The sequence below is a fragment of the Ranitomeya variabilis genome, chromosome 1 (genome assembly GCF_051348905.1).
Source record: "Ranitomeya variabilis isolate aRanVar5 chromosome 1, aRanVar5.hap1, whole genome shotgun sequence".
NCBI classification, from domain to species: Eukaryota; Metazoa; Chordata; class Amphibia; order Anura; family Dendrobatidae; genus Ranitomeya; species Ranitomeya variabilis.
The window spans coordinates 701,652,230-701,673,444 of NC_135232.1; the positions used below are offsets into that span (position 1 = coordinate 701,652,230).

A 21,215-nucleotide genomic window follows, 5' to 3' on the forward strand; every position below is an offset into this window, starting at 1 on the left:
GTTCCATCAAGTTCAACCTTTCTCCACCAATTGTTCATTTTGTCTCCAAACTATCTATAACCCACAATGTTATTTGTATTGAGGAAATCATCCAGCCCTTTTATAAAAACTGTTATAGTGTCTGCCATTACTACCTCTTGTGTTCGGCATTCCACAGTTTGACTGCTCTAACTGTAGAGAACCCATACCCTATTTAGCTGTCGGAATCTCCTTTCTTCCACCCATAATGAGTGCCCCTGGTCCTTAGTATGGTCCTTGGAAGTCATGTGTCAGTCCTTTGTATTGATGTAGCATAGCTGAGGATGTCAAGTGAAAACTATGAGTATGTCCCATGTAACACAGAATTTGTCAAACATAATGATGCATCCTCCCTTCCGTTTTTCCATCAATCGCAATAAAAATTCCAATTTTTAAGATACAAGTTAATTACATGTTGGTATGTCATGCCAAGCTGCAATTCACATTCCCAACCACTGGGTGGCCAAAGATAGACACATCTATCTATACAATCGTCTAAGGGTCACTTCCGTCTGTTTGTCTGTCATGGAAATCCCGCGGTGCTAATTGGCCAATCAGCAACGGGCACAGTCCGGCCGCGAATTCGCCCCTTCCTACTCTCTGTCAGTGCCCCCTCCATACTCCCCTCCAGTTAGCGCTCACACAGGGTTAATGGCTGCGTTACACTGCGTTATGCCGCGGTGTAACGCAGTCCGTTAATGCTGCTATTAACCATGTGACCAACTTTTTGCTATTGATGCTGCCTATGCAGCATCAAGAGAAAAAAGATCTAATGTTAAAACTAATAAAAAAAAATAAAAATCATTATATTCTCACCTTCCGACGCCTTTCCTGCGACCGCAATGCATTCTTGGGACCGGAGTGGCGCGAGGGGCATCACTAAACGCCTGGACTGGATCTGGGGGCCTCCGGAAGGTGAGTATATAACTATTTTTTATTTTAATTCTTTTTTTAACAGGGATATGTGGCCCACATTGCTATATACTACGTGGGCTGTGTTATATACTACGTGGGCTGTGTTATATACTGCAAGGGCTGTGTTACATACTACGTCTCTGTGCTATATACTACGTGGGCTGTGCTATATAATACGAGGCTGTGCAATATATTACATGGCTGGGCAATATACTACTTGGCTGTGCTATATACTGCATGAGCTGTGCTATATACTACGTGAGATGTACAATATACATGGCTGGGCTGTGTTATATACTACATGGGCTGTGCTATGTACGTGACTGGGCTATATACTACTTGGCTGTGTTATATACTATGTGGGCTGTGTTATATATTGCGTGGGCTGTGCTATAAACGTGGCTGTGCTATATACTACGTGGGCTGTGCTATATACTACGTGGGCTGTGCTATATACTACGTGGGCTGTGCTATATACATGGCTGTGCTGTGCTATATATATAGTACTGCATGGGCTGTGCTATATACTACGTGGCTGTGCTATATACTATGTGGCTGTGCTATATACTACGTGGCTGTGTTATACACTACCTGGGCTGTGTTATATACTACGAGGCCTGTGTTATACACTGCGTGGGCTGTGCTATATACTACATGGCCTGTGCTATATACTATTTGGGCTGTGCTATACACTACGTGGGCTGTGCTATATACTACGTGGCTGTGTTATATACTATGTGGGCTGCTATAAACTATGTGGATGTGCAATAAACTACGTGACTGAGCTATATACTGCGTGGCTGTGCTATATACTACGTGGCTGTGCTATATACTATGTGGGCTGTGTTATATGCTACTTGGGCCGTGTTATATGCTACGTGGGCTGTTATATACTATGTGGCTGTGTTATATGCTACGTGGGCTGTGCTATATGCTACGCGGGCTGTGCTATATGGTACGTGGGCTGTGTTATATACTACATGGCCTGTGCTATATGCTACGTGGGCTGTGTTATATACTACGTGGGCTGTGTTATATGCTACGTGGCTGTGCTATATTTCTCTGCTGTATCTGTGCATCATGAATCGTAGTATGTGTTAAAGAGGGGGGCCCACTGAGACTCTTCCACCCAGGGCCCTCAAAAACCTGGAGCAGGCCCTGGCTTCACTGATTGGTCACGCCCGGCCGGCCGCGAATTGCCGCGGAATTTGAACCACCTGTGTGTAAAACTAAAACTGAAAACTTCATAAATAAACTACATACATATTCTAGAATACTCGATGTGTTAGAATCTGGCCACCATCTAGTATAGTATAAACATCTCCAGACAGAGTCTCACAAAACCATACTTTAATGCTGCTGCTGCTTGCAAGCCAAGGAAAGGAAGGACACATTTGCAGAAGTGCTAAATTTTTCTCCAATGTGGCACCGCTCCATTTCTTTGCAGTAGTGTCCAGTTTTCTTTTCACATAACTCATTTACTAAGATTTTTTTTTTACTTAAATTTATAAATATCTCTAGAATTATCTATAAAAACAAAGGGAAACTACATCCAATAACAAAAGTCAGCTTTGCTCTATATCTACAATGTAATACTTTCAGGAACATGATGTCTAAAAAAGAAGAAATCGCTATAATAATACATTACCGATGCAAGATGTACAGTTTGGATTTTACGCAAAAAAAATCCTCAGCAGAAATAGCTGGAAAGAAAATAGTGTCAGGGCAAACGTGGAGTATCACAGTGTTCAGCCAAACAAGGTATGACATGGAGTTCATTAGAAATCAAGAAGCATTACTGCATGTCTCTTAAAGGGGCTCTCCAAGACGGTGTAAATACAGTTTATTGGAGACAGGAAAGGACATGCTTACGCTGCATAGAGTAATGTGGTCAGCGAGCTCTGATCTTGGCGACCATTGTGTACGTTTATAGAAAGCAAGCCTAAGGGCAATGATTATACACTTTCCATGAACGTCTACTATAAATCTATTGTATGTAGAAGCTCCTGTCAAGTTCAGAGCTCAAGGGCTACATTTACACTACGTTACAAAAAAAATACTGTAGAGGTAGGCTTTGTATTCTTGATATTGGCCAAATATGTTCAAGGCTCTTGAGTCAACACCACACAGATACCAGGGTCTATCAAGGTCTAATATATGCTATCTCCCAAAAGCACACCATAGATGATCAGCTGACTGAGTCATCGATAGGTTCAGGTTTGGTCAGAATTGGTGTCCTCAGTACCTTGGAAACCTCCGGTGGTTCAAGGCTCTGACGCAACAGTAGTTTCCTATTAAGGTTCTAAATTCACTAGAAGACAACCGCGTTGGAAGTGACATGAAGGCCAACACTTTGCTCTAGGGTTCATTTCATATAAGTGTATTATGAAAATCACCTGTCCATCTATAGGCAAATCACACATGTGCTAACCAAGCCTCCCAGAAAAATCCATCAAAACAAAATGTCTGGAAGGTTTTCTGTGCCTGTCTAAAGGATGCCCCTCCATTAGACGCAGCCATTCATTTGGAGGCTATCGATGCATATAAGGGTTTGGGCTCTCATTGATATTTTAATAAAATATTTGGTGGCCCATGGGGTGTAATGTGAAATGGGAATCTTTTCACACCTCACCCCCTTTGAAGCCATCATTTGAATGGCAAACAAGATCCATCTGTACAGATTGTAATGAAGCAGCACCACAGAGTCCAGTTTAGGGTGCCAGGTCTCCAAGACATATACCCAAACTGTCTTTCAATATAGTAATGGAGCCGATATCCCCCCAAAAAAATATATATCGTGCTAAAAGCGGACTTTGCTGGCCCATATGTAACAGAACCTTTCACAAGCTTGAGAAAGGTCCAGCTATGAAACCAAAATGCTGACATACGGGTCAATATGAGACCGATTTCAGTAACATATATGTATTACAGTATTATACTGCATATATTCAGTGTCATTTAAAAGTTTAAACACCCCTGGTCAAATATAGTGTTATTGTGAACAGTTAAGCAAGTTGAAGATGCAATGATCTCTAAAAGGTCTGAAATTAAAGATGACACATTTCCTTTGTATTTTAGGAAAAAATATATATAGTCAGCTTTTACATTTTAAAAATTAGAAAAATGGTCAATGCAATAGTTTGTGCACCCTTGAAGATTTGTGTGCTCAGATAACTTTGACCAAGGTTTCAGACCTTAATTAGCCTGTTAGGGTTATGACTTGTTCACCGTCATCATTGGGAAAGGCCTGGTGATGCAAATTTCCCAGCTTTATAAAAACCCAAGCTCCTCTAACGTTGTGCCAAAAACAGCAGCCATGGGTTCTACTAAGCAGCTGCCTAGAAATGGTGGAGGCCCACAAAAGCAGGAGAAGGCTATAAGAAGATAGCAAAGTGTTTTCAAGTTGCCCTTTCCTCAGTTCGAAATGTGATTACAGGGAACCTGTCTGCAGGATTGTGCAGAGTAACCTACACACAGTGTCAGGTCGGCGCCGTTATACTGATTACAATGATACCTGGTGATGAAATCTGTCTTGTGGTTGTAGTGTAATCTTTATTTTCAGTTTTTACTTAATGATATGCTCAGGCTGTGGGGCGGCCTGTGGGGGGATCTTCATGTGGTGCTCTGATTAGGTATTCATCTGTATGGCGTCTGACAGGTCACTGATCCCTCACTGACCTGCCCCCTAATTTACATAATGAATATCTGTATATAGTGAAGAAAAAAACAAATAACGCTTGTGCAGGCAGGTGGCAGCCGTGGTCGCTGCGCTGCAGCATAATCGCATATTTATTGTCCAGTTCGTAAGTATTCTTGATGTTATTGAGCAAGTGTAAAAGTAATAAAAATCTATTTGAAAATGGCAACTGCTGTGCCTGCGCAGTAGCAGCTATCGGTGTATATAGAAGCAATCTTCGAGAGCTGCTACTGCGCAGGCGGCGCCATCTTGGAGGAGGGAATTTTTTTCTTCTCCATCAAGATGGTGCCGCCGGCGAATGTGAAGTAGCAGATTTCTGTACACATCAATAGCTGCTACTGCGCAGGCACGGTGGGCGCCATTTTTAAAATGTATTTATTTTTTTTTACACTTACTCAATAACATCAAGAATACTTACTAACTGAACACTAAACATGCGATTATGGTGCAGAGCAGGAGCCATGGCTGACACCTATGTGCAGAAGCGTTTTTTGTGTTTTTCTTTTCATCACTATGTGCAGGTATTCATTATGTAAACTAGGGGGCAGGTCAGTGAGGGATCGGTGACCTGTCAGCCTTCTGCATTATGAATACCTAATCAGAGCACCACATGAAGACCCCCACAGGCCGCCCCGGAGCACAAGCTTATCATTAACTCAAAACTGAAAATAAAGATTTAAAAACAACCACAAGACGGGTTTCATCAGCAGGTATCCCACGTCCGCCTTATAGGTTTGTACCACTGTTATTACCCAACTATTGTCCCTTCTTCTTTACTTATTTGATGTGTACATGGTCTAGTGTCAGAGGTTCTAGCTTGGGGCAATGGATTTTTTACAAAATTTGGCTAAATTGGCTGTGGTTCCCTATACTATATTGTATTGATTGTATTTCTACCATCTATATTCCTTTTTTGCACTTGAATATTAGTGTGAGCCATCATTTAGCTTCAAAACCGTATTATTATCTGGTATTGCCCTGCCACCTCCCTTTATATATTTGATTTACGTCATTGGACGGACAACTTTTGCTATTCTGTTTTTGTACTTGTACTTTAACCCTGCCGGGCGTGGCACTTAGGTGTCACTATCCCTGTTATTACTATCTTTTGTCTGAATTTTAATGATCATGTCTTTCTGAATTATTTATTATTAAAGTGATTACATTCAATGAAATTTTGCTCTGGGATTCACTTTTTTTTGGCTTTGGGTAATATTGTATATTTGATGTGATAGAGCAATTATACTTTTTTGGCCGCTTCTTGGTTAAACATTAAGTATGGGGGTAGATCAATCATGCTTAGGGGTTGTGTTGCAGCCAATGACACGAGGAACATTTTGCGGGTTGAGGGGAGAATGGATTCAATGAAATTTCAAAAAATCCTTGAAATGAACAAAACACCATCTGTAAAAAAGCTGAAGTTGAAAAGAGGAAGAGGAGGGCTTCTATAAATGGATAACGATCCTAAACACAAGTCAAAATCCGTAATCGATGACCACAAAATGTACAAGCTGAAGGTTTTACAATGTCCCTCACAGTCCCCTGACCTGAACATCACAGAAAATCTGTGGCTAGACCTCAAAATAGCAGAGGAAACAAGATGAGCCCGAAATCTCACAGAGCTGGAAGAATGGATGAAAATCCCTCAAACAAGAATTCAAAGACTCTTGTCTGGCTGCAAAAAGAGTTTACAATCTGTGATACCTTCAAAAGGGGGAGCTACTAGGTATTAACCACGCAGGGTGCCCAAACTTTTGCATCGACCCATTTCCCTTTTTGTAATTTTTAAAATGTAAAGGATGAAAATATATGTATTTCTTTGCCTAAAATACAAAGGAAATGTGCAATCCTTAACTTTAGGCCCTTTCCATCTATCTATCTATCTATCTATCTATCTATCTATCTATCTATCTATCTATCTATCATAGCAAACCTCTAGCATTCAGACAATTCTCACATAAATTGTCTCTTATACATTTACAGTCTTTTTTAAGCATCTTCCATAATAAAACTTCAATGTTTATAGGAAAACACTACTGTCTCATTCCATAGCTTTTACAAGGACAATAACACTAATTATTTCACATGATGCACCATAAAGTCTGTCAAGACTAAGCCAACAGAAGGAACACAGTAAATGTATATATAACAGCACCTGTTTATACTATTATATTGATCCAATAAAATGTACATTACACCGCCTGCGGATCACACCCTGACTTTGTGAATTGGTCATTGACATTTTTTCTCTAACTAACAGACATTTAATTATAGAACACCCCCCAGGCAGTTCATGCCTTATAGCTGCCTGAGAGAGACTGTGAGACCTTACCATTCTAGAACATCTACACTCACCGGCCACTTTATTAGGTACACCATGCTAGTAACGGGTTGGACCCCTTTTGCCTTCAGAACTGCCTCAATTCTTCGTGGCATAGATTCAACAAGGTGCTGGAAGCATTCCTCAGAGATTTTGGTCCATATTGACATGATGGCATCACACAGTTGCCGCAGATTTGTCAGCTGCACATCCCAAAGATGCTCCATACAAGGCAGGATGGATCCTTGCTTTCATGTTGTTTACGCCAAATTCTGACCCTACCATCCGAATGTCGCAGCAGAAATCGAGACTCATCAGACCAAGCAACGTTTTTCCAATCTTCTACTGTCCAATTTCGATGAGCTTGTGCAAATTGTAGCCTCAGTTTCCTGTTCTTAGCTGAAAGGAGTGGTACCCGGTGTGGTCTTCTGCTGCTGTAGCCCATCTGCCTCAAAGTTCGACGCACTGTGCGTTCAGAGATGCTCTTAGGCCTACCTTGGTTGTAACGGGTGGCGATTTGAGTCACTGTTGCCTTTCTATCAGCTCGAACCAGTCTGCCCATTCTCCTCTGACCTCTGGCATCAACAAGGCATTTCCGCCCACAGAACTGCCGCTCACTGGATTTTTTTTCTTTTTCGGGCCATTCTCTGTAAACCCTAGAGATGGTTGTGCGTGAAAATCCCAGTAGATCAGCAGTTTCTGAAATACTCAGACCAGCCCTTCTGGCACCAACAACCATGCCACGTTCAAAGGCACTCAAATCACCTTTCTTCCCCATACTGATGCTCGGTTTGAACTGCAGGAGATTGTCTTGACCATGTCTACATGCCTAAATGCACTGAGTTGCCACCATGTGATTGGCTGATTAGAAATTAAGTGTTAACAAGAAGTTGGACAGGTGTACCTAATAAAGTGGCCAGTGAGTGTATAAAAAAAAGTCTATCAGGTTTAGATCAGTGGTTACAATAAGCTCCACTCTACTGTATACCATTCCCAGAACAAAAGATTAGGGCTGAGTATTTTACTGAAAAGGAAATATGGGAGGAGTTGGTTGCTCTCAGCCAATCAGCATTGATGGGAGTGTTCGCTTTCTAAATGTCCTTTTAAGTTAGATGCTAAGCTGAGGATGCTTTCACACAACTCTGGTTGATTGAGCAGTTGGCGATCATATAACCCAGTACTAAAAATTCTAACCAGGATTTCTAGAATGTAGTGGTGTTTGGATTCCTTTATTTTTCAATGTTGTCATAACATATTTCCTTTACTGGACGGTACATAATCAAGTGTTTGCCAAATAAAAACATAGAAGATCTTGGATAATGTTAGATTAGGATGATTTCCACCTACTGTATAATGAGTATTCACTGACAATTGAACAAGCCAAGTGGTGCTGCTTTTAAGGTCCTCTACATGAGCCAAGGCAAACTGTAATGGGGGCAAACAAGTGATTATACACTGTGTGATTCCCGTACAGTTTCATATTGTTGGCAGGACATCAACCTTTTTCCTATATTTTTAGGGCCCACATAAAAGATGCAATCAGCTTCCAAATTATCATTTAGATCAGTGCTTTGGTCAGCTGATTATTTACCAGCTCGTATAGGGGCCATTAATCATGTGTCAGAGGAAGTGGGGATAGTTGACCCCAGGTTTTTCCATGTTGAGCTCAAATTATTATGTTATTGGTAACCTCTCAAAATCTTTGTGATTTGCCAGGATTTTATATATGAACGAAAGCAAATGGCAATACAAGAGATAACAAAATACAATAAATTCATATTAATAGGAAAAAAAACATTAGAATATTTGGGAAGGCCGTTATACCGACAGTAGAGCAAAAAAAAAATCATAATAATGGATAATATAATCAGCCCAAATCCTTGTTCATGTAAATGGTTCTTAATTTGACATTACATCATGCAATATTACCATTCCCAGACATGGGAAAACGTGTAAACCACAGGCAATATTGTGTAAAGTCGGAACGGAGAAGTAAATGTAAGCAAAGTGAGTAATCTGCTTGTTTACCAACACTGCTCGCTCCCGTCTGCCGACAAATGAGATTCAGGTGAAATATGAAGAATATTCTACAAGTCATTAAACGGTTATCAGATTGACAATTACTGATCTTTCTTCATGTTTAAAACAGTAGAAACATCTTTCACTCATCCAGATGTTGCGGCGCGGACTATTAATTTCACTGGTCGCCTTTTGTGTTGTAACATAACGCAATGCTTTCAGCCACTAAGTATCTCACCCTGAATTGTGTAAAGGTCATTGTTATGGTAGATTGAAGGTGGCTTCAGAATTTTTTATTTTTGTTAACAGTATGATAATATTGCATGAAGAATGGCTTTACTCTTTCCCATCATTGGTGGTGATCAGTCAACTCATCCTCCAATATACCCTTTATTCTTGGCCATCATTGGAGGCGATCAGTCAAGTCACACCCCAAGATACCCTTATGCTTAGCCACCATTGATGGCGATCAGTCAAATCATACTCCAAGATACCATTTATGCTTGGCCACCATTGGTGACGATCAGTCAAGTCATCCTTCAAGATACACTTTATTCTTGGCCACCATTGGTGACGATCAGTCAAGTCATCCTTCAAGATACACTTTATTCTTGGCCATCATTGGTGGTGATCAGTCAATTCATCCTCAAAGATACCATATACTCTTGGTCATCATTGGTGACGATCAGTCAAGTCATCCTCCAAGATACAACTATTGGTGGTCACTGGTGTCATCAGTAAGAATTGTTTATGGAGCACCTCCTCATCTATTATTTGGAATGGTGAAAGGGTGTTTATAGGGACCCACACGTACATACATTACATGAGTATGGAAGGAAAAAAAGGTAATCAGCTCACCTTCCAGGGAGGATAATTCAGTGTGAAAACCATTTGGATCTACATAGGAACCCTGGTAGACCTGGTTTGGTCAGGGTGTGGTGCAAGGAGTGTATTAATACACCAGGCTGGTATCCAGGACATAAAGCAAAGAAGGGTCCATGAGGACAGAGGACAAAGCTATGAATAAGGGTTGTCAACCCGAAACGCGACAGCTTATGGATCCTTATTCTTTTTTGCTTTTTCTCACCATGTTTTTAATTGCACAGTAAAAGTTTTATAATTTTACAATCTTCCCATTGGTTCTGGAGTCCAGTCCTCATGGAACCTTCTTCCATTACATGAGTATCCCATTGATTGGAATAAACCCCATCAAATGCTTCAATTCCTCTTGAAGTCACGTGATGGGTTCCTCCGTAGTTTACAGCTGACCATTAGAAGTCCAAGCAGTGGGACACTCTGTGATCAGCTTATGGCTGGCCAACCTTTCTAAAGGAAGAGGCCTTGAAGGTCATTTTCAATGTGGCTTAAGGAGGACCTTCCATGTTTTTTTCATAAGGAAGACCATAGATTTCCTACTGCTCCATAAAACAACTAAACATGGATTGGATGTGACTGGATGTTGCTTAGAAGCTGATGCCACAGACAGAAGAAAACATAAGAAGAAGACATCAACAGATCTTGGGGAGCTTTTAAGTTTTAATGGCTTTCACAAATTGCCATGTAGGGCAACAGAAGACTTTTCTCAACTGGCAGGGGCATATTTTGCGGAAAGCTTGGATGGGCACCAACCAACCACTATGCTTTTGCCAGTGTATTTGCAGGTCTAGGTCGGTAAATTAACTCTTCTTTTGGAGTCTCCTTTACCTTGGGATACATAGACATGTGCTGCCCTAGTTTTGTACTATCCTCCATGCATGCAATAATATAGCCACTATATCCAACTATAACAATGCACATACATAATGCGACCTTCAATATCAGAGCTTAAATAGTAGAACTAAGCACCACCTTCCAGTATGGACATCCTCGAGGTATAAATACTGCATGTATCCTGCTCCTTGTCTGGATCGCCTGTCTGTAGTCTATTTTTACCTATACAGTACATGTACATAGTCTTGCAACTTGTATATGAAGACAAGTCTGCGGTGGGGATTACAAGGAAGGATTGGATGTGTCTACATTAGCCATCAGTCCACTTGTCAGTGTGGTGTCAGACATGGGTACTTTGTATGGATCCTTTGTGACTTATCATGGGTATGTAGTTGGCACTGCATGTTCTGTGGCCTTCATGATGCATGTTGGGTTTACGTGTGCAGGTATGTGGGGTACATGTATGCGGAGTCCATGTATAGTGACTAAGCTGTGGCATGTGGATGGCTTGGTACGTTCTGTCACCATCTGGCATTGACTTTTTGCTGACCTAGATTCTATGTGAAATGACTCAGAAACAGACCGGGCATTCCTAATACACGGCATCTATCTACACAATGTACGCTGCTTCTCTTCCCCGAGCTTCCACCGTCTAGATTTCCTATTTACTGTTCATTGATCTGTATTTCGGAAACACATGAATACTCTACACTTCCCAATTACCCTGGCATGAAATCTCATCATCCCGAACAAGATGTATTTTATTTCTTTTTTTTTTCTTGCTGGGAGCTGTCTTAAAATAATCATCTCCTGGGCTGTGAAGCTTGCAGTTTGCACGCCAAGTCGTCGGTGGCCCTTCATCCACTCCATGCATACCGTACATCATTGGCTGCCAATGGGGATTTAGAAAAAAAAAAATAAAAACTGACCGAACATATTGGGTTTCCTGAAAAGGACAGAGATGTTGCTGTGTGAGAACAGTGAGGGGTCTGTTGGGATTTCGGCACGCCCCCAATCAAATACCCCCCCAACCTCTACCCTTCAAGGCACCATGTTACCCCCACCCACAGACTCCTTCATACATTGCTGATACTTGCATAGGCTGATTATGATCATTTCAGCACTAAAAAAAAACAATTAAATGGGTATTTTCATCTCCTGGGGCGGGTGGAGGGGTTTGTATCATTTCTCACTGGAAAGGAATATTGGCACCTACTACTGTATACTGGGATTAGATGTGTTTTTGCAAACACCATCTGTCGTCCATTAGCGTATTTATAATATAGGCAAGTAAGTAATTCAATCAGAGTTGATTACAGCACATGCACCAATACATTACTGATACGTACGGCACACATGGCAGCTCCATCCGGTCCTGCCTGCCTGCTCTGTGATACACCCCAATGTGCAATGTTGCATTCTTGACCCCCTTACCTTTCCTACCCCCCCAATCTTACACCTCCACCATGGCGCGTTAAACCCTCCAACTTTGGCCGTCATTACTTTGCACTGCCCCTGATGGTGTATGGGTGCCACATTATGAGCCGAGGTTGTCACCGATGCAGTAGTCAACGATTAGCCCCATACTAGGTCTGATCTGCTGTCCGTGCCATACGGTTCTTGCAATCACAATATGGCTATTTATAGACAGATGACAAAAAAAAGTGCATTTTATTCTTCCACCTCTCCGATGTACAACTGTTTTGTCAATGGAAAATTGGATGATTGGAGCAGATTTGCAAAGTTCGCACTATAATGTCTGCAACAACCGAGGCAACGAAGGGAATGGGAAATAACATGCGGTTTAGAGCGGCAGTCATTGAATTCAGACTTTGCTGTGATTAGACTAATGGCATCTCTATAAAAAAAATACATTGTGAGGCCAACCAGAGCTTGCAGACATGTGGTAGATACAAGGAGCTTGCCAAGTCTGTTCAATGGATAGACATGGAATGGAGAGAAACCTCAGAAGAACATTTCCACATTGAATCTTTTGGAAAATGATAGATTGTAACCTAAGAGGAGATGTTCTCCAAGGGTTGAGAGGTTCAGATGTATCATCGGTGGCCACCAACCAAGTTACAGTCCTACAAGAAAGACCAAATACACAACCTGATCTTGGCTTCTATGGAAAATACAAGGTCATGGATGGAGTTGGAGAAGACAATGTTTAGGAATTTTATGCCAAGAGACTCACCATAAACTCCTTGGCTACAGATGTCTTCAATGAGAACTGTCAAGAGCCAAAAGATGAAACTTAAATCCATCTTCACGTTAATATAGACATATCCAGCCCAGGAACACAGCAGGACCTGCCAGAGGCCAAGGACTGATGCTCAACTTCCCCTCTGGTATCAGTTTAGACTCCAACTCACAGGTGGCCACTGGTCATCCACCTTGGAGCCAGCAGCAGGTATATATATATATATATATATATAGATATGAAAAATAAGGACAGTATTGCTCTTAATATAATACAAAAATGGGTCTTCTATGGTAACAGATGGGGAAATTCCATGCAATCAGGTAAGAAGAAGATGTGCAAAAGCTTCTTGGTCAATCTTCAAGCAAGAGGTGGTGGGATCAGGATGGAGGGTTGGGGGTTCAAAAAGTAACTCACAGTGGTCCCTGGAGAACAATTAAGAGAGCAGACTGATCGCAGTCCAAGCAAACCCCTCCAGATTCTCCTACCCCCATTCCATTAGATGCCATTGCAAAAAAAATCCAAGCTCCAGCCTGGCAACCAGAGCAAGACAGGGGATGTCTGTGAGGAGGAAGCAGCTGGGGTGGTGAGGAGCTTGTGAGATCACTCATCAGATCCAGGCGCAGACATGACCAGGCAGCAGGCAGAAGAAGAAGAAGAAGGCTCCCATAGGAATGAATGAATGAACCAAGAGCACAGGACCAACCCCAGCTGCAGGAAATGCAAATGAAGCTAAACCTGGCAGGGAGGGATTGCAGCAGCAGCAGCAGCAGCAGCAGCAGATATTAATATTCTTGTCATTTTGTGTCGGAATCCAGGGCTGTGCATGGATGGAGCCCCGTGTCCTCCTGCGGCTGCGGCTCTCCGGTCCTGTGTGTGTACGGGGTCTGTCAGTGTGTGTGTGTCAGTGTGTGTGTATGTGTGTGTGTGCAGCAGGAAGGAGAGACGGAGCTGTGTGTGGTCACGTTGGGATCTACGTGGAGAGGAGCTGGAGCCTGGAAGCCGCAGCCAGGAGACGTCAAAGCTGCGTGTCCCCCTCCTCTCCTCTGTGCTCCCGCCCGCCCTCATCCGAGCACAGCTCATCAGTATGGGGAGCACAGAGGGAGAGGAGCAGCCACAGAGCAGGCAGGGGAGAGGGGCAGGCATGCTGCTACCGTGCAGCGGGGACCCTCACTGTGCCACCATCACTGTACCCCCATCACTGTGCCCCCATCACTGTGCCCCCATCACTGTGCCCCCATCACTGTGCCCCCATCACTGTGCCTCCATCACTGTGCCCCCATCACTGTGCCCCCATCACTGTGCCCCCATCACTGTGCCTCCATCACTGTGCCTCCATCACTGTGCCTCCATCACTGTACTGCCCTCACTGTGCCCCCATCACTGTACTGCCCTCACTCACTGTGCCCCATCACTGTACTGCCCCATCACTGAACCCCCCCCTCACTGTGCCCCCATCACTGTACTGCCCTCACTCACTGTGCCCCCATCACTGTACTGCCCCATCACTGTACCCCCCTCACTGTGCCCCCATCACTGTACTGCCCCCTCACTGTGCCCCATCACTGTACCCCCATCACTGTACTGCCCCCTCACTGTGCCCCATCACTGTACTGCCCTCACTGTGCCCCATCACTGTACTGCCCCATCACTGTACCCCCCCTCGCTGTGCCCCCATCACTGTACTGCCCCCTCACTGTGCCCCATCACTGTACTGCCCCCTCACTGTGCCCCATCACTGTACTGCCCCCTCACTGTGCCCCATCACTGTACTGCCCCCTCACTGTGCCCCCATCACTGTACTGCCCTATCACTGTACAGCCCCCTCACTATATTGTCCCCCCACTGTGCCCCCAGCACTATACTGCCCCCTCACTGTGCCCCCATCACTATACTGTCCCCTCACTGTTCCCACTCACAGTGCCCCCGTCTCTGTGCCCCCCCCCCCCACACACACACACACAAACACACACACACACACACACTCACAGTGGGGACCCTCACAGTGCTGCCTTTTTACTGTGCCCCTCACACCCTCATATCGGGGCCCTTCACTGTGGCCCCTCACTATGGCCTTTTATTGTGACTCCCTCACTGTGCTCCTCACTGGGTCCCCTCTTCTCACTGCTGCAGTCATCGGAGCTGGAGAGAACAGGCTGGAAAGGGAATGGTTAATGATTGGTGTCAACTGGCTGAGGCTGCCAGGAGGAGCAGCACCATGGAGAGCGAAGTATACTGCACAAGCAGGGGCTGCACACAGTGCGGGGCATACAGGGCAGGACAGGTCCATGCAGGACAGGTCCATACAGGGCAGAACAGGTCCATACAGGGCAGGACAGGTCCATACAGGCCAGAACAGGTCCATACAGGGCAGGTCCATACAGGGCAGAACAGGTCCATACAGGGCAGGTCCATACAGGCCAGGTCCATACAGGGCAGGTCCATACAGGGCAGAACAGGTCCATGCAGGGCAGGTCCATACAGGGCAGAACAGGTCCATGCAGGGCAGGTCCATACAGGGCAGAACAGGTCCATGCAGGGCAGGTCCATACAGGGCAGAACAGGTCCATACAGGGCAGGACAGGTCCATAAAGGACAGGTTCACACAGGGCAGGAGGCTGCATACAGGGCAGGAGGCTGCATACAGGACAGGAGGCTGCATACAGGACAGGAGGCTGCATACAGGGCAGGACAGGTCCATACAGGACAGGAGGCTGCATACAGGACAGGAGGCTGCATACAGGGCAGGACAGGTCCATACAGGACAGGAGGCTGCATACAGGGCAGGACAGGTCCATACAGGACAGGAGGCTGCATACAGGGCAGGACAGGTCCATACAGGACAGGAGGCTGCATACAGGACAGGACAGGTCCATACAGGACAGGAGGCTGCATACAGGACAGGAGGCTGCATACAGGACAGGACAGGTCCATACAGGACAGGAGGCTGCATACAGGACAGGACAGGTCCATACAGGACAGGAGGCTGCATACAGGACAGGAGGCTGCATACAGGACAGGAGGCTGCATACAGGACAGGACAGGTCCATACAGGACAGGAGGCTGCATACAGGACAGGAGGCTGCATACAGGACAGGAGGCTGCATACAGGACAGGAGGCTGCATACAGGACAGGAGGCTGCATACAGGACAGGAGGCTGCATACAGGACAGGAGGCTGCATACAGGACAGGAGGCTGCATACAGGGCAGGAGGCTGCATACAGGGCAGGAGGCTGCATACAGGACAGGACAGGTCCATACAGGGTAGGCTCATACATGGCAGGAGGCTGTATAGAGGGCAGATCAAGTCCATACAGCACAAGTTCATACAGACAGTTAGCTGCGTACAGGGCAGAACAGGTCCATACAGGACAGGTTCATACAGTTTTCACTGTGTGTACATGTTGGCACAATCCCTGACTTGTTACTGATTTGTTATTACAGAATTGGTAAGAAATCAGCACAATGTTAATATTGGTCATTTTCTTTGTATAGTGCCATTATATTCCGCAGCCCTTTACATATCGCATTCCCTCTTCCTATTTCTTCTTTATTGTCTGTGGGCGACTTCCTCAATATTTACATAGAAGCCTAATGGAGGAGCCAAGCGACTTGTAACCAGGTCCCGATGCGGAGCACTTTGGTAATTGATTAACGCATCACTTAAAAGGTTCCTTGTTCTTGGTTGATTCTCCGCTTCCATCATGTAACCTGAGTTCTCCCTTTTCCCACTTTAGTGTTGCAGAGAAGAAAATCTCTTCCTTGTTACATCAATGGGTAAACCACTTAAATACTATAGTGTAGGCATAAAAGGGTAAAGCACACACATAAATAAGGCTGGGCAAACTGAAATATGCACAAAGGCGCAAACTGGAGCATTTTCTGGGTCTCAGCTGTTAGAGGTCGGGGGCCTCCAGTATTCAAGACCACTGATGAATGGCTAGAAAATACTTAAACTGAGCTAAAATGTATTCCATTCAGCTTCATGACTTGGAAAGTGGATTTTTAGTCTGAAACTGGTTTTGGACAGACTAGATATGAGGGTACAGTCTAAGTGATCCACTGTATTTTACCCTAACCCCCACAAGCCAACATGAAGACAGCAAGGTTCCAGACCATAAAATACTCACTGATAGCTGGATGCAGCAGTCTTAACAGGACGAAGAGCAGATGAGGAATGTAAAACAGGTCTATGGGGCCAAGACAGGACCATGGAGCCAAGAGAGGACCATAGAGTGTGTAACATGACAATGAAGCCAGGACTGGACCGTAGAGTGTGGAACATGACCATGGAACTAAGACAAGACAGTAGACCATGGAACATAACAAAGGAACCAGGTCAGGACCATAGAGCGTGGAACATGACCAATGAACAGGACAGTGCAGTGGAACATGACCATGGAGCCATTAGAGGGCTATGGAGCCAGTATAGGACCATAGAGTATGGAACATGACAATAGAGCAAGAACAGGACTATAGTGTGCAGAGCCCCAGAGTCCTGGTCATTGCAGTACTGTGGCTCCGCCACTATGGGGAGCTATGGTGCGTCCGATGGCACTGAAGGAGTTCATCTGATCAGGTATCACAGACACCAATACATTTCACAGCCGGGCCTCCGGGGGGAGCTAAGGGTGCTATTCATTAGGCCACTCCCCACCATAGTGGGTAAACTGGGGGTCAGGCAGGAAGTTAGATCAGAAAGCTGACTGGGTTGGAACCAGGCAACACCTTGTGGCAGAGGGTGTTGCAGGGGAAGATACAGTAGGGTCTCTGTCAGGGGTGGGATCCTGACAGAGGCTTGGCAACGAGAACGAACGTAACGGGACCGTGCCTGCTCCGGGTAGCGGCGGTGCCCAAGAAAGGATAAGAAGAGAGATAGATTGTGCTGAGTGAGAAACGGGATCACGCAAAGGAGAAATACCAGTAGGAGTCGTGCTGTAAGACCGAAGCAACATCCTACTGAGGCGCACTACCGGTGGCCGGAACGCCGAGGGAGTAGAATAACATTCAGCTTCAAGTAATACTCCAAACAGCGGCAGGGCAGTCAGTCTCAGGCGGGCTGTCTAACTCAAATCACCTATGAAGTCTTGGGAGGCAATTGCGGGAGAGGGGCGTCTCTAGGGTCCCGGAAGAACTCCAGGCCTACCCGTCAAACGGGTGCCGTTCCTACCCGAACCTCAGGGAGGGACGGAGGATTAGCAGAACATCATCTAATCGAGTTGTGAGGGAACATCAGAAACAGACACAACAGTTGTGGGGTACTTTCCGTAAGCACAGCAGGGAAGGACTACAACACATAGCGCTAGGGGGAAGGCACAGATTTCCTCCTGTGAAGAGAACTCTGGAAGTGTCATTGGACCGGCCGGACTTGCGCAGCCTGGTGAACCGTATTCTGGACTGAGGACTCAGAGATCTTCAGTAAAGAGGTAAAGAGACTGCAACCTGGTGTCCTCATTATTTACCGCGACCTGCACCCCACAACTGCACCGTTACAACACCACTTATTGCACCGGACGTCCCCCACTGACAGACAGGGCCACGGACCGGGTCTAGCCACCGTGACAACCCCAGGACTGAGACCCAGAGGCCCGGCTCCGGGTACCCCTCGGCCCTGCGGCGGTGTGGGGGCGCTCCAAGCTTGGCGTCACGAACAGGATTTACTTAAGCCTAAAGAATCAGGTCATGTGTGCCTTGGAACTGTGATTTATTGTGCTTGGACTGTACTTTATTGCAAAGACTGTGGATTGTCACTTGCCACCAAAAGTTCGCGCCAAAAGCCGCCGCCATTGCTACGCCAGAGAAGAAGGAGGGCGTGCCATGGGAGGAGACTACCAGGGTGGCGCGAGAAATGGCTACCGCCCCCTGCGCTTCTGGCTGCAAAGTGAGGACCTGCCTTCAAGCAGAGGACGACCCCCTGATTTGCAACAGCGGGAAGCCGGAGATGGAGAAGCTCGGCCCCGGAGAAATGGCGGAGTCCGATGCATGCATTGCCACCAATCAGCAGACCATGATGAAGAACAGCGAGTGCCGGAACGGGGAAGGAGCAGTCCCGGTTTGCCCTCGTTCACCGGAGGCGGACCCGTGTCCCCTGCAGCCGGAGGATCCGAAGCCCCTGGAACAGATAGCGGAGCTGAGTCCACCAATCCCGACCCCGGAGCCAGCGGAGGAGGAACCACAGCGAGCGGAGCCGCGTCCGGGGACCGTATTGGAAGAGCCGCAGTCCGGGCTGCAGCCGATTTCAGTGTCCTTGTCAGCGGAACGGATCGACACCGGTGGAATCACATCAGGCGCAGGTATGGAAAGCGCCCCTACTCCCCTGGCCGATTCTGCTCCCCGGACCGGTCCGGTTCCCCCGATCGATCCCGCTCCTGTGAGCGCTCCTCACCCCAGCAATAATCGTTTCTTCTCGGTGGAGCGGGTGATCCTCACCTCTAACACGATGGGGAAACTAGTGCCTCCGCTACTAACCCAGATGGGAGAACCCATAGATGTGGGCCCAGACGGGGTGGTCCTCTGGTGGGCCACCCCCTGGACCGGGCCGGATGGAGCCCGGGAGGACGGCCTCACCCTTGCCGTGCTCACCTGGGAGCAATATAAGCAATGCCTAATCCATCACTGGAAGGATCGAGACGAGGTTGAACAACCGGATACGCAACGCAGAAAGTCTGTGCAAGGCAGGAAAGGCGTGGTAAAGCGGGGGACTGTGTTGGCCTTCCACCCGAAGAGGGGTTGGGGTTCCATCCAGGAGCCGGGGCTACCCACTGACGTCTTTGTTACAAGTTACAATGTGAAAACTCCCTGCTGCGACCGGAATGGCGACCCACTACGAAGGGGGGACCAGGTGACGTACACCCGTCACAGGAGCGCACAAGGGTGGTGTGCTCGGGATGTTCGGCGATGTGAACCTGAGGGGGCGTCACCTGTTGCCCCGATCATGACAGATCCAGATTTGTCAGATCTTGTGACCATCACCACCGTACGCGTAGTAGCGGCTGCTGAACTCGCAAGCAAGGTCAGCCTTCAGATCCAGACACCGGGTGGTCTGACGGCCCCTGCGGGACCTGCTACCGGCGTAGATGCCGCAGCGGTCAGAGGTCAGGGACCAAGACCGCCAGAACAAGAATAAACCTCGAAACCATGAAAATGTATATAGTTCTTTGCTTAACTGTTTGTTTCCTGATTGTTGCTGCTAAACCCGTCCAGGGTTAATCCTTATGGATCCCTTTGCTGACCCGGGATCCTTGTTGTTTATTTATGTTCTTCAAGTTTGCACAAGTTAAAAGAACTGCAGTAATCATGGACCGTGCATGATACAAACTCTTCCTTGTAAATAGTTTACACCTTCTTAAGGGTGTCTCCTACTGGTTCTACTTAAAGACTCTTTGCGAAGATACCATACCGGAGCTTTTGCTGAGTATGGACTGGTAGCTAGAGAACAAATGCTACCTCCTAAAGACTTGGTCCCCTCTTAAAGGGGATGTTCACGTGTTGCACTTAAAGAAATGGTATTGCTTTAAGACTGATAAATAGCAATGATGTTTGATAAGAGAAAATGATGATACTTACATGTAAAAGTTATATGTATCCAACTGGTTAACTGTAAAGAAATGCTGATAATGTTCCTTAGAAGAAAGATTGAGAGACAGAAGGAAGATGCAGTAGGCCCATAGGGGTAGACAGAGTGTCCTGCATAGTCGGAAGTAAGAAAGTATTAATGAAGGTTGATGGTCTAAGAAGATAGTTGATAATGTTGATAAGAAACTGGGGATAGAAGGTAAACCCTGAGTCCTCCATAGAAAGTTAAGAAGAGTTAATAATGTGCTACAGAGGACAGAAAGTGAACCCGTAGGGGTTAGGTAGTGAGTCCTCCTAGGAGCTATACGTAGATGGCTCAAAGCTTCTAAAACTGAAAGTATGTTATGTCCTATACTATGTATAGCAGTTGAAAAGGCAGTAGGTCCTGGCTGAACGGGACGGTCCTGTAATAGAAAGGAGAGGCAGTAGGTCTGGTGCCGATAGGACAGGCGGTCTTGCAGATTCAAAGAAGGAGAATGAAAAGTTGATATGCCTTATAATGTGATTATAGGAAGGTCTTTGGTGGACTTAGAGTGTGTGTCCTCTAAAGACAATGTTAATGTATTATACCAATGTTTGCACTCAGTAGAATACCCGGTTGGGTAACAGGAGTTATTTATAGCCTGTAATTTATAATGTTTTAATATTTAACCATGTTTTGTAACGTTCAAGTGTCCTCACCTCCCATAAAGGGAAGCTCTGTTCAAGTATACTTATTATTTGCACTCAACAAAAATTGTATGTCTTTTTGCTAAAC

The 21,215-nt window shown here is 45.7% G+C and overlaps 1 protein-coding gene across 2 annotated transcripts in view; it reads right to left on the reverse strand.

Annotated features, from left to right (window-relative positions):
* The window catches only part of MDGA2 (MAM domain containing glycosylphosphatidylinositol anchor 2), a 939,656-nt gene extending 925,761 nt beyond the window's left edge, over positions 1–13,895 (reverse strand). For both annotated transcript variants that reach the window (XM_077267304.1, XM_077267303.1), the window contains exon 1: positions 12,877–13,895. In XM_077267304.1, the coding sequence (XP_077123419.1) occupies positions 12,877–12,946 (70 nt within the window). In that variant the 5' untranslated portion in view covers positions 12,947–13,895. The remainder of the gene's footprint in view (positions 1–12,876) is intronic.
* Positions 13,896–21,215: the final 7,320 nt, after the last annotated feature.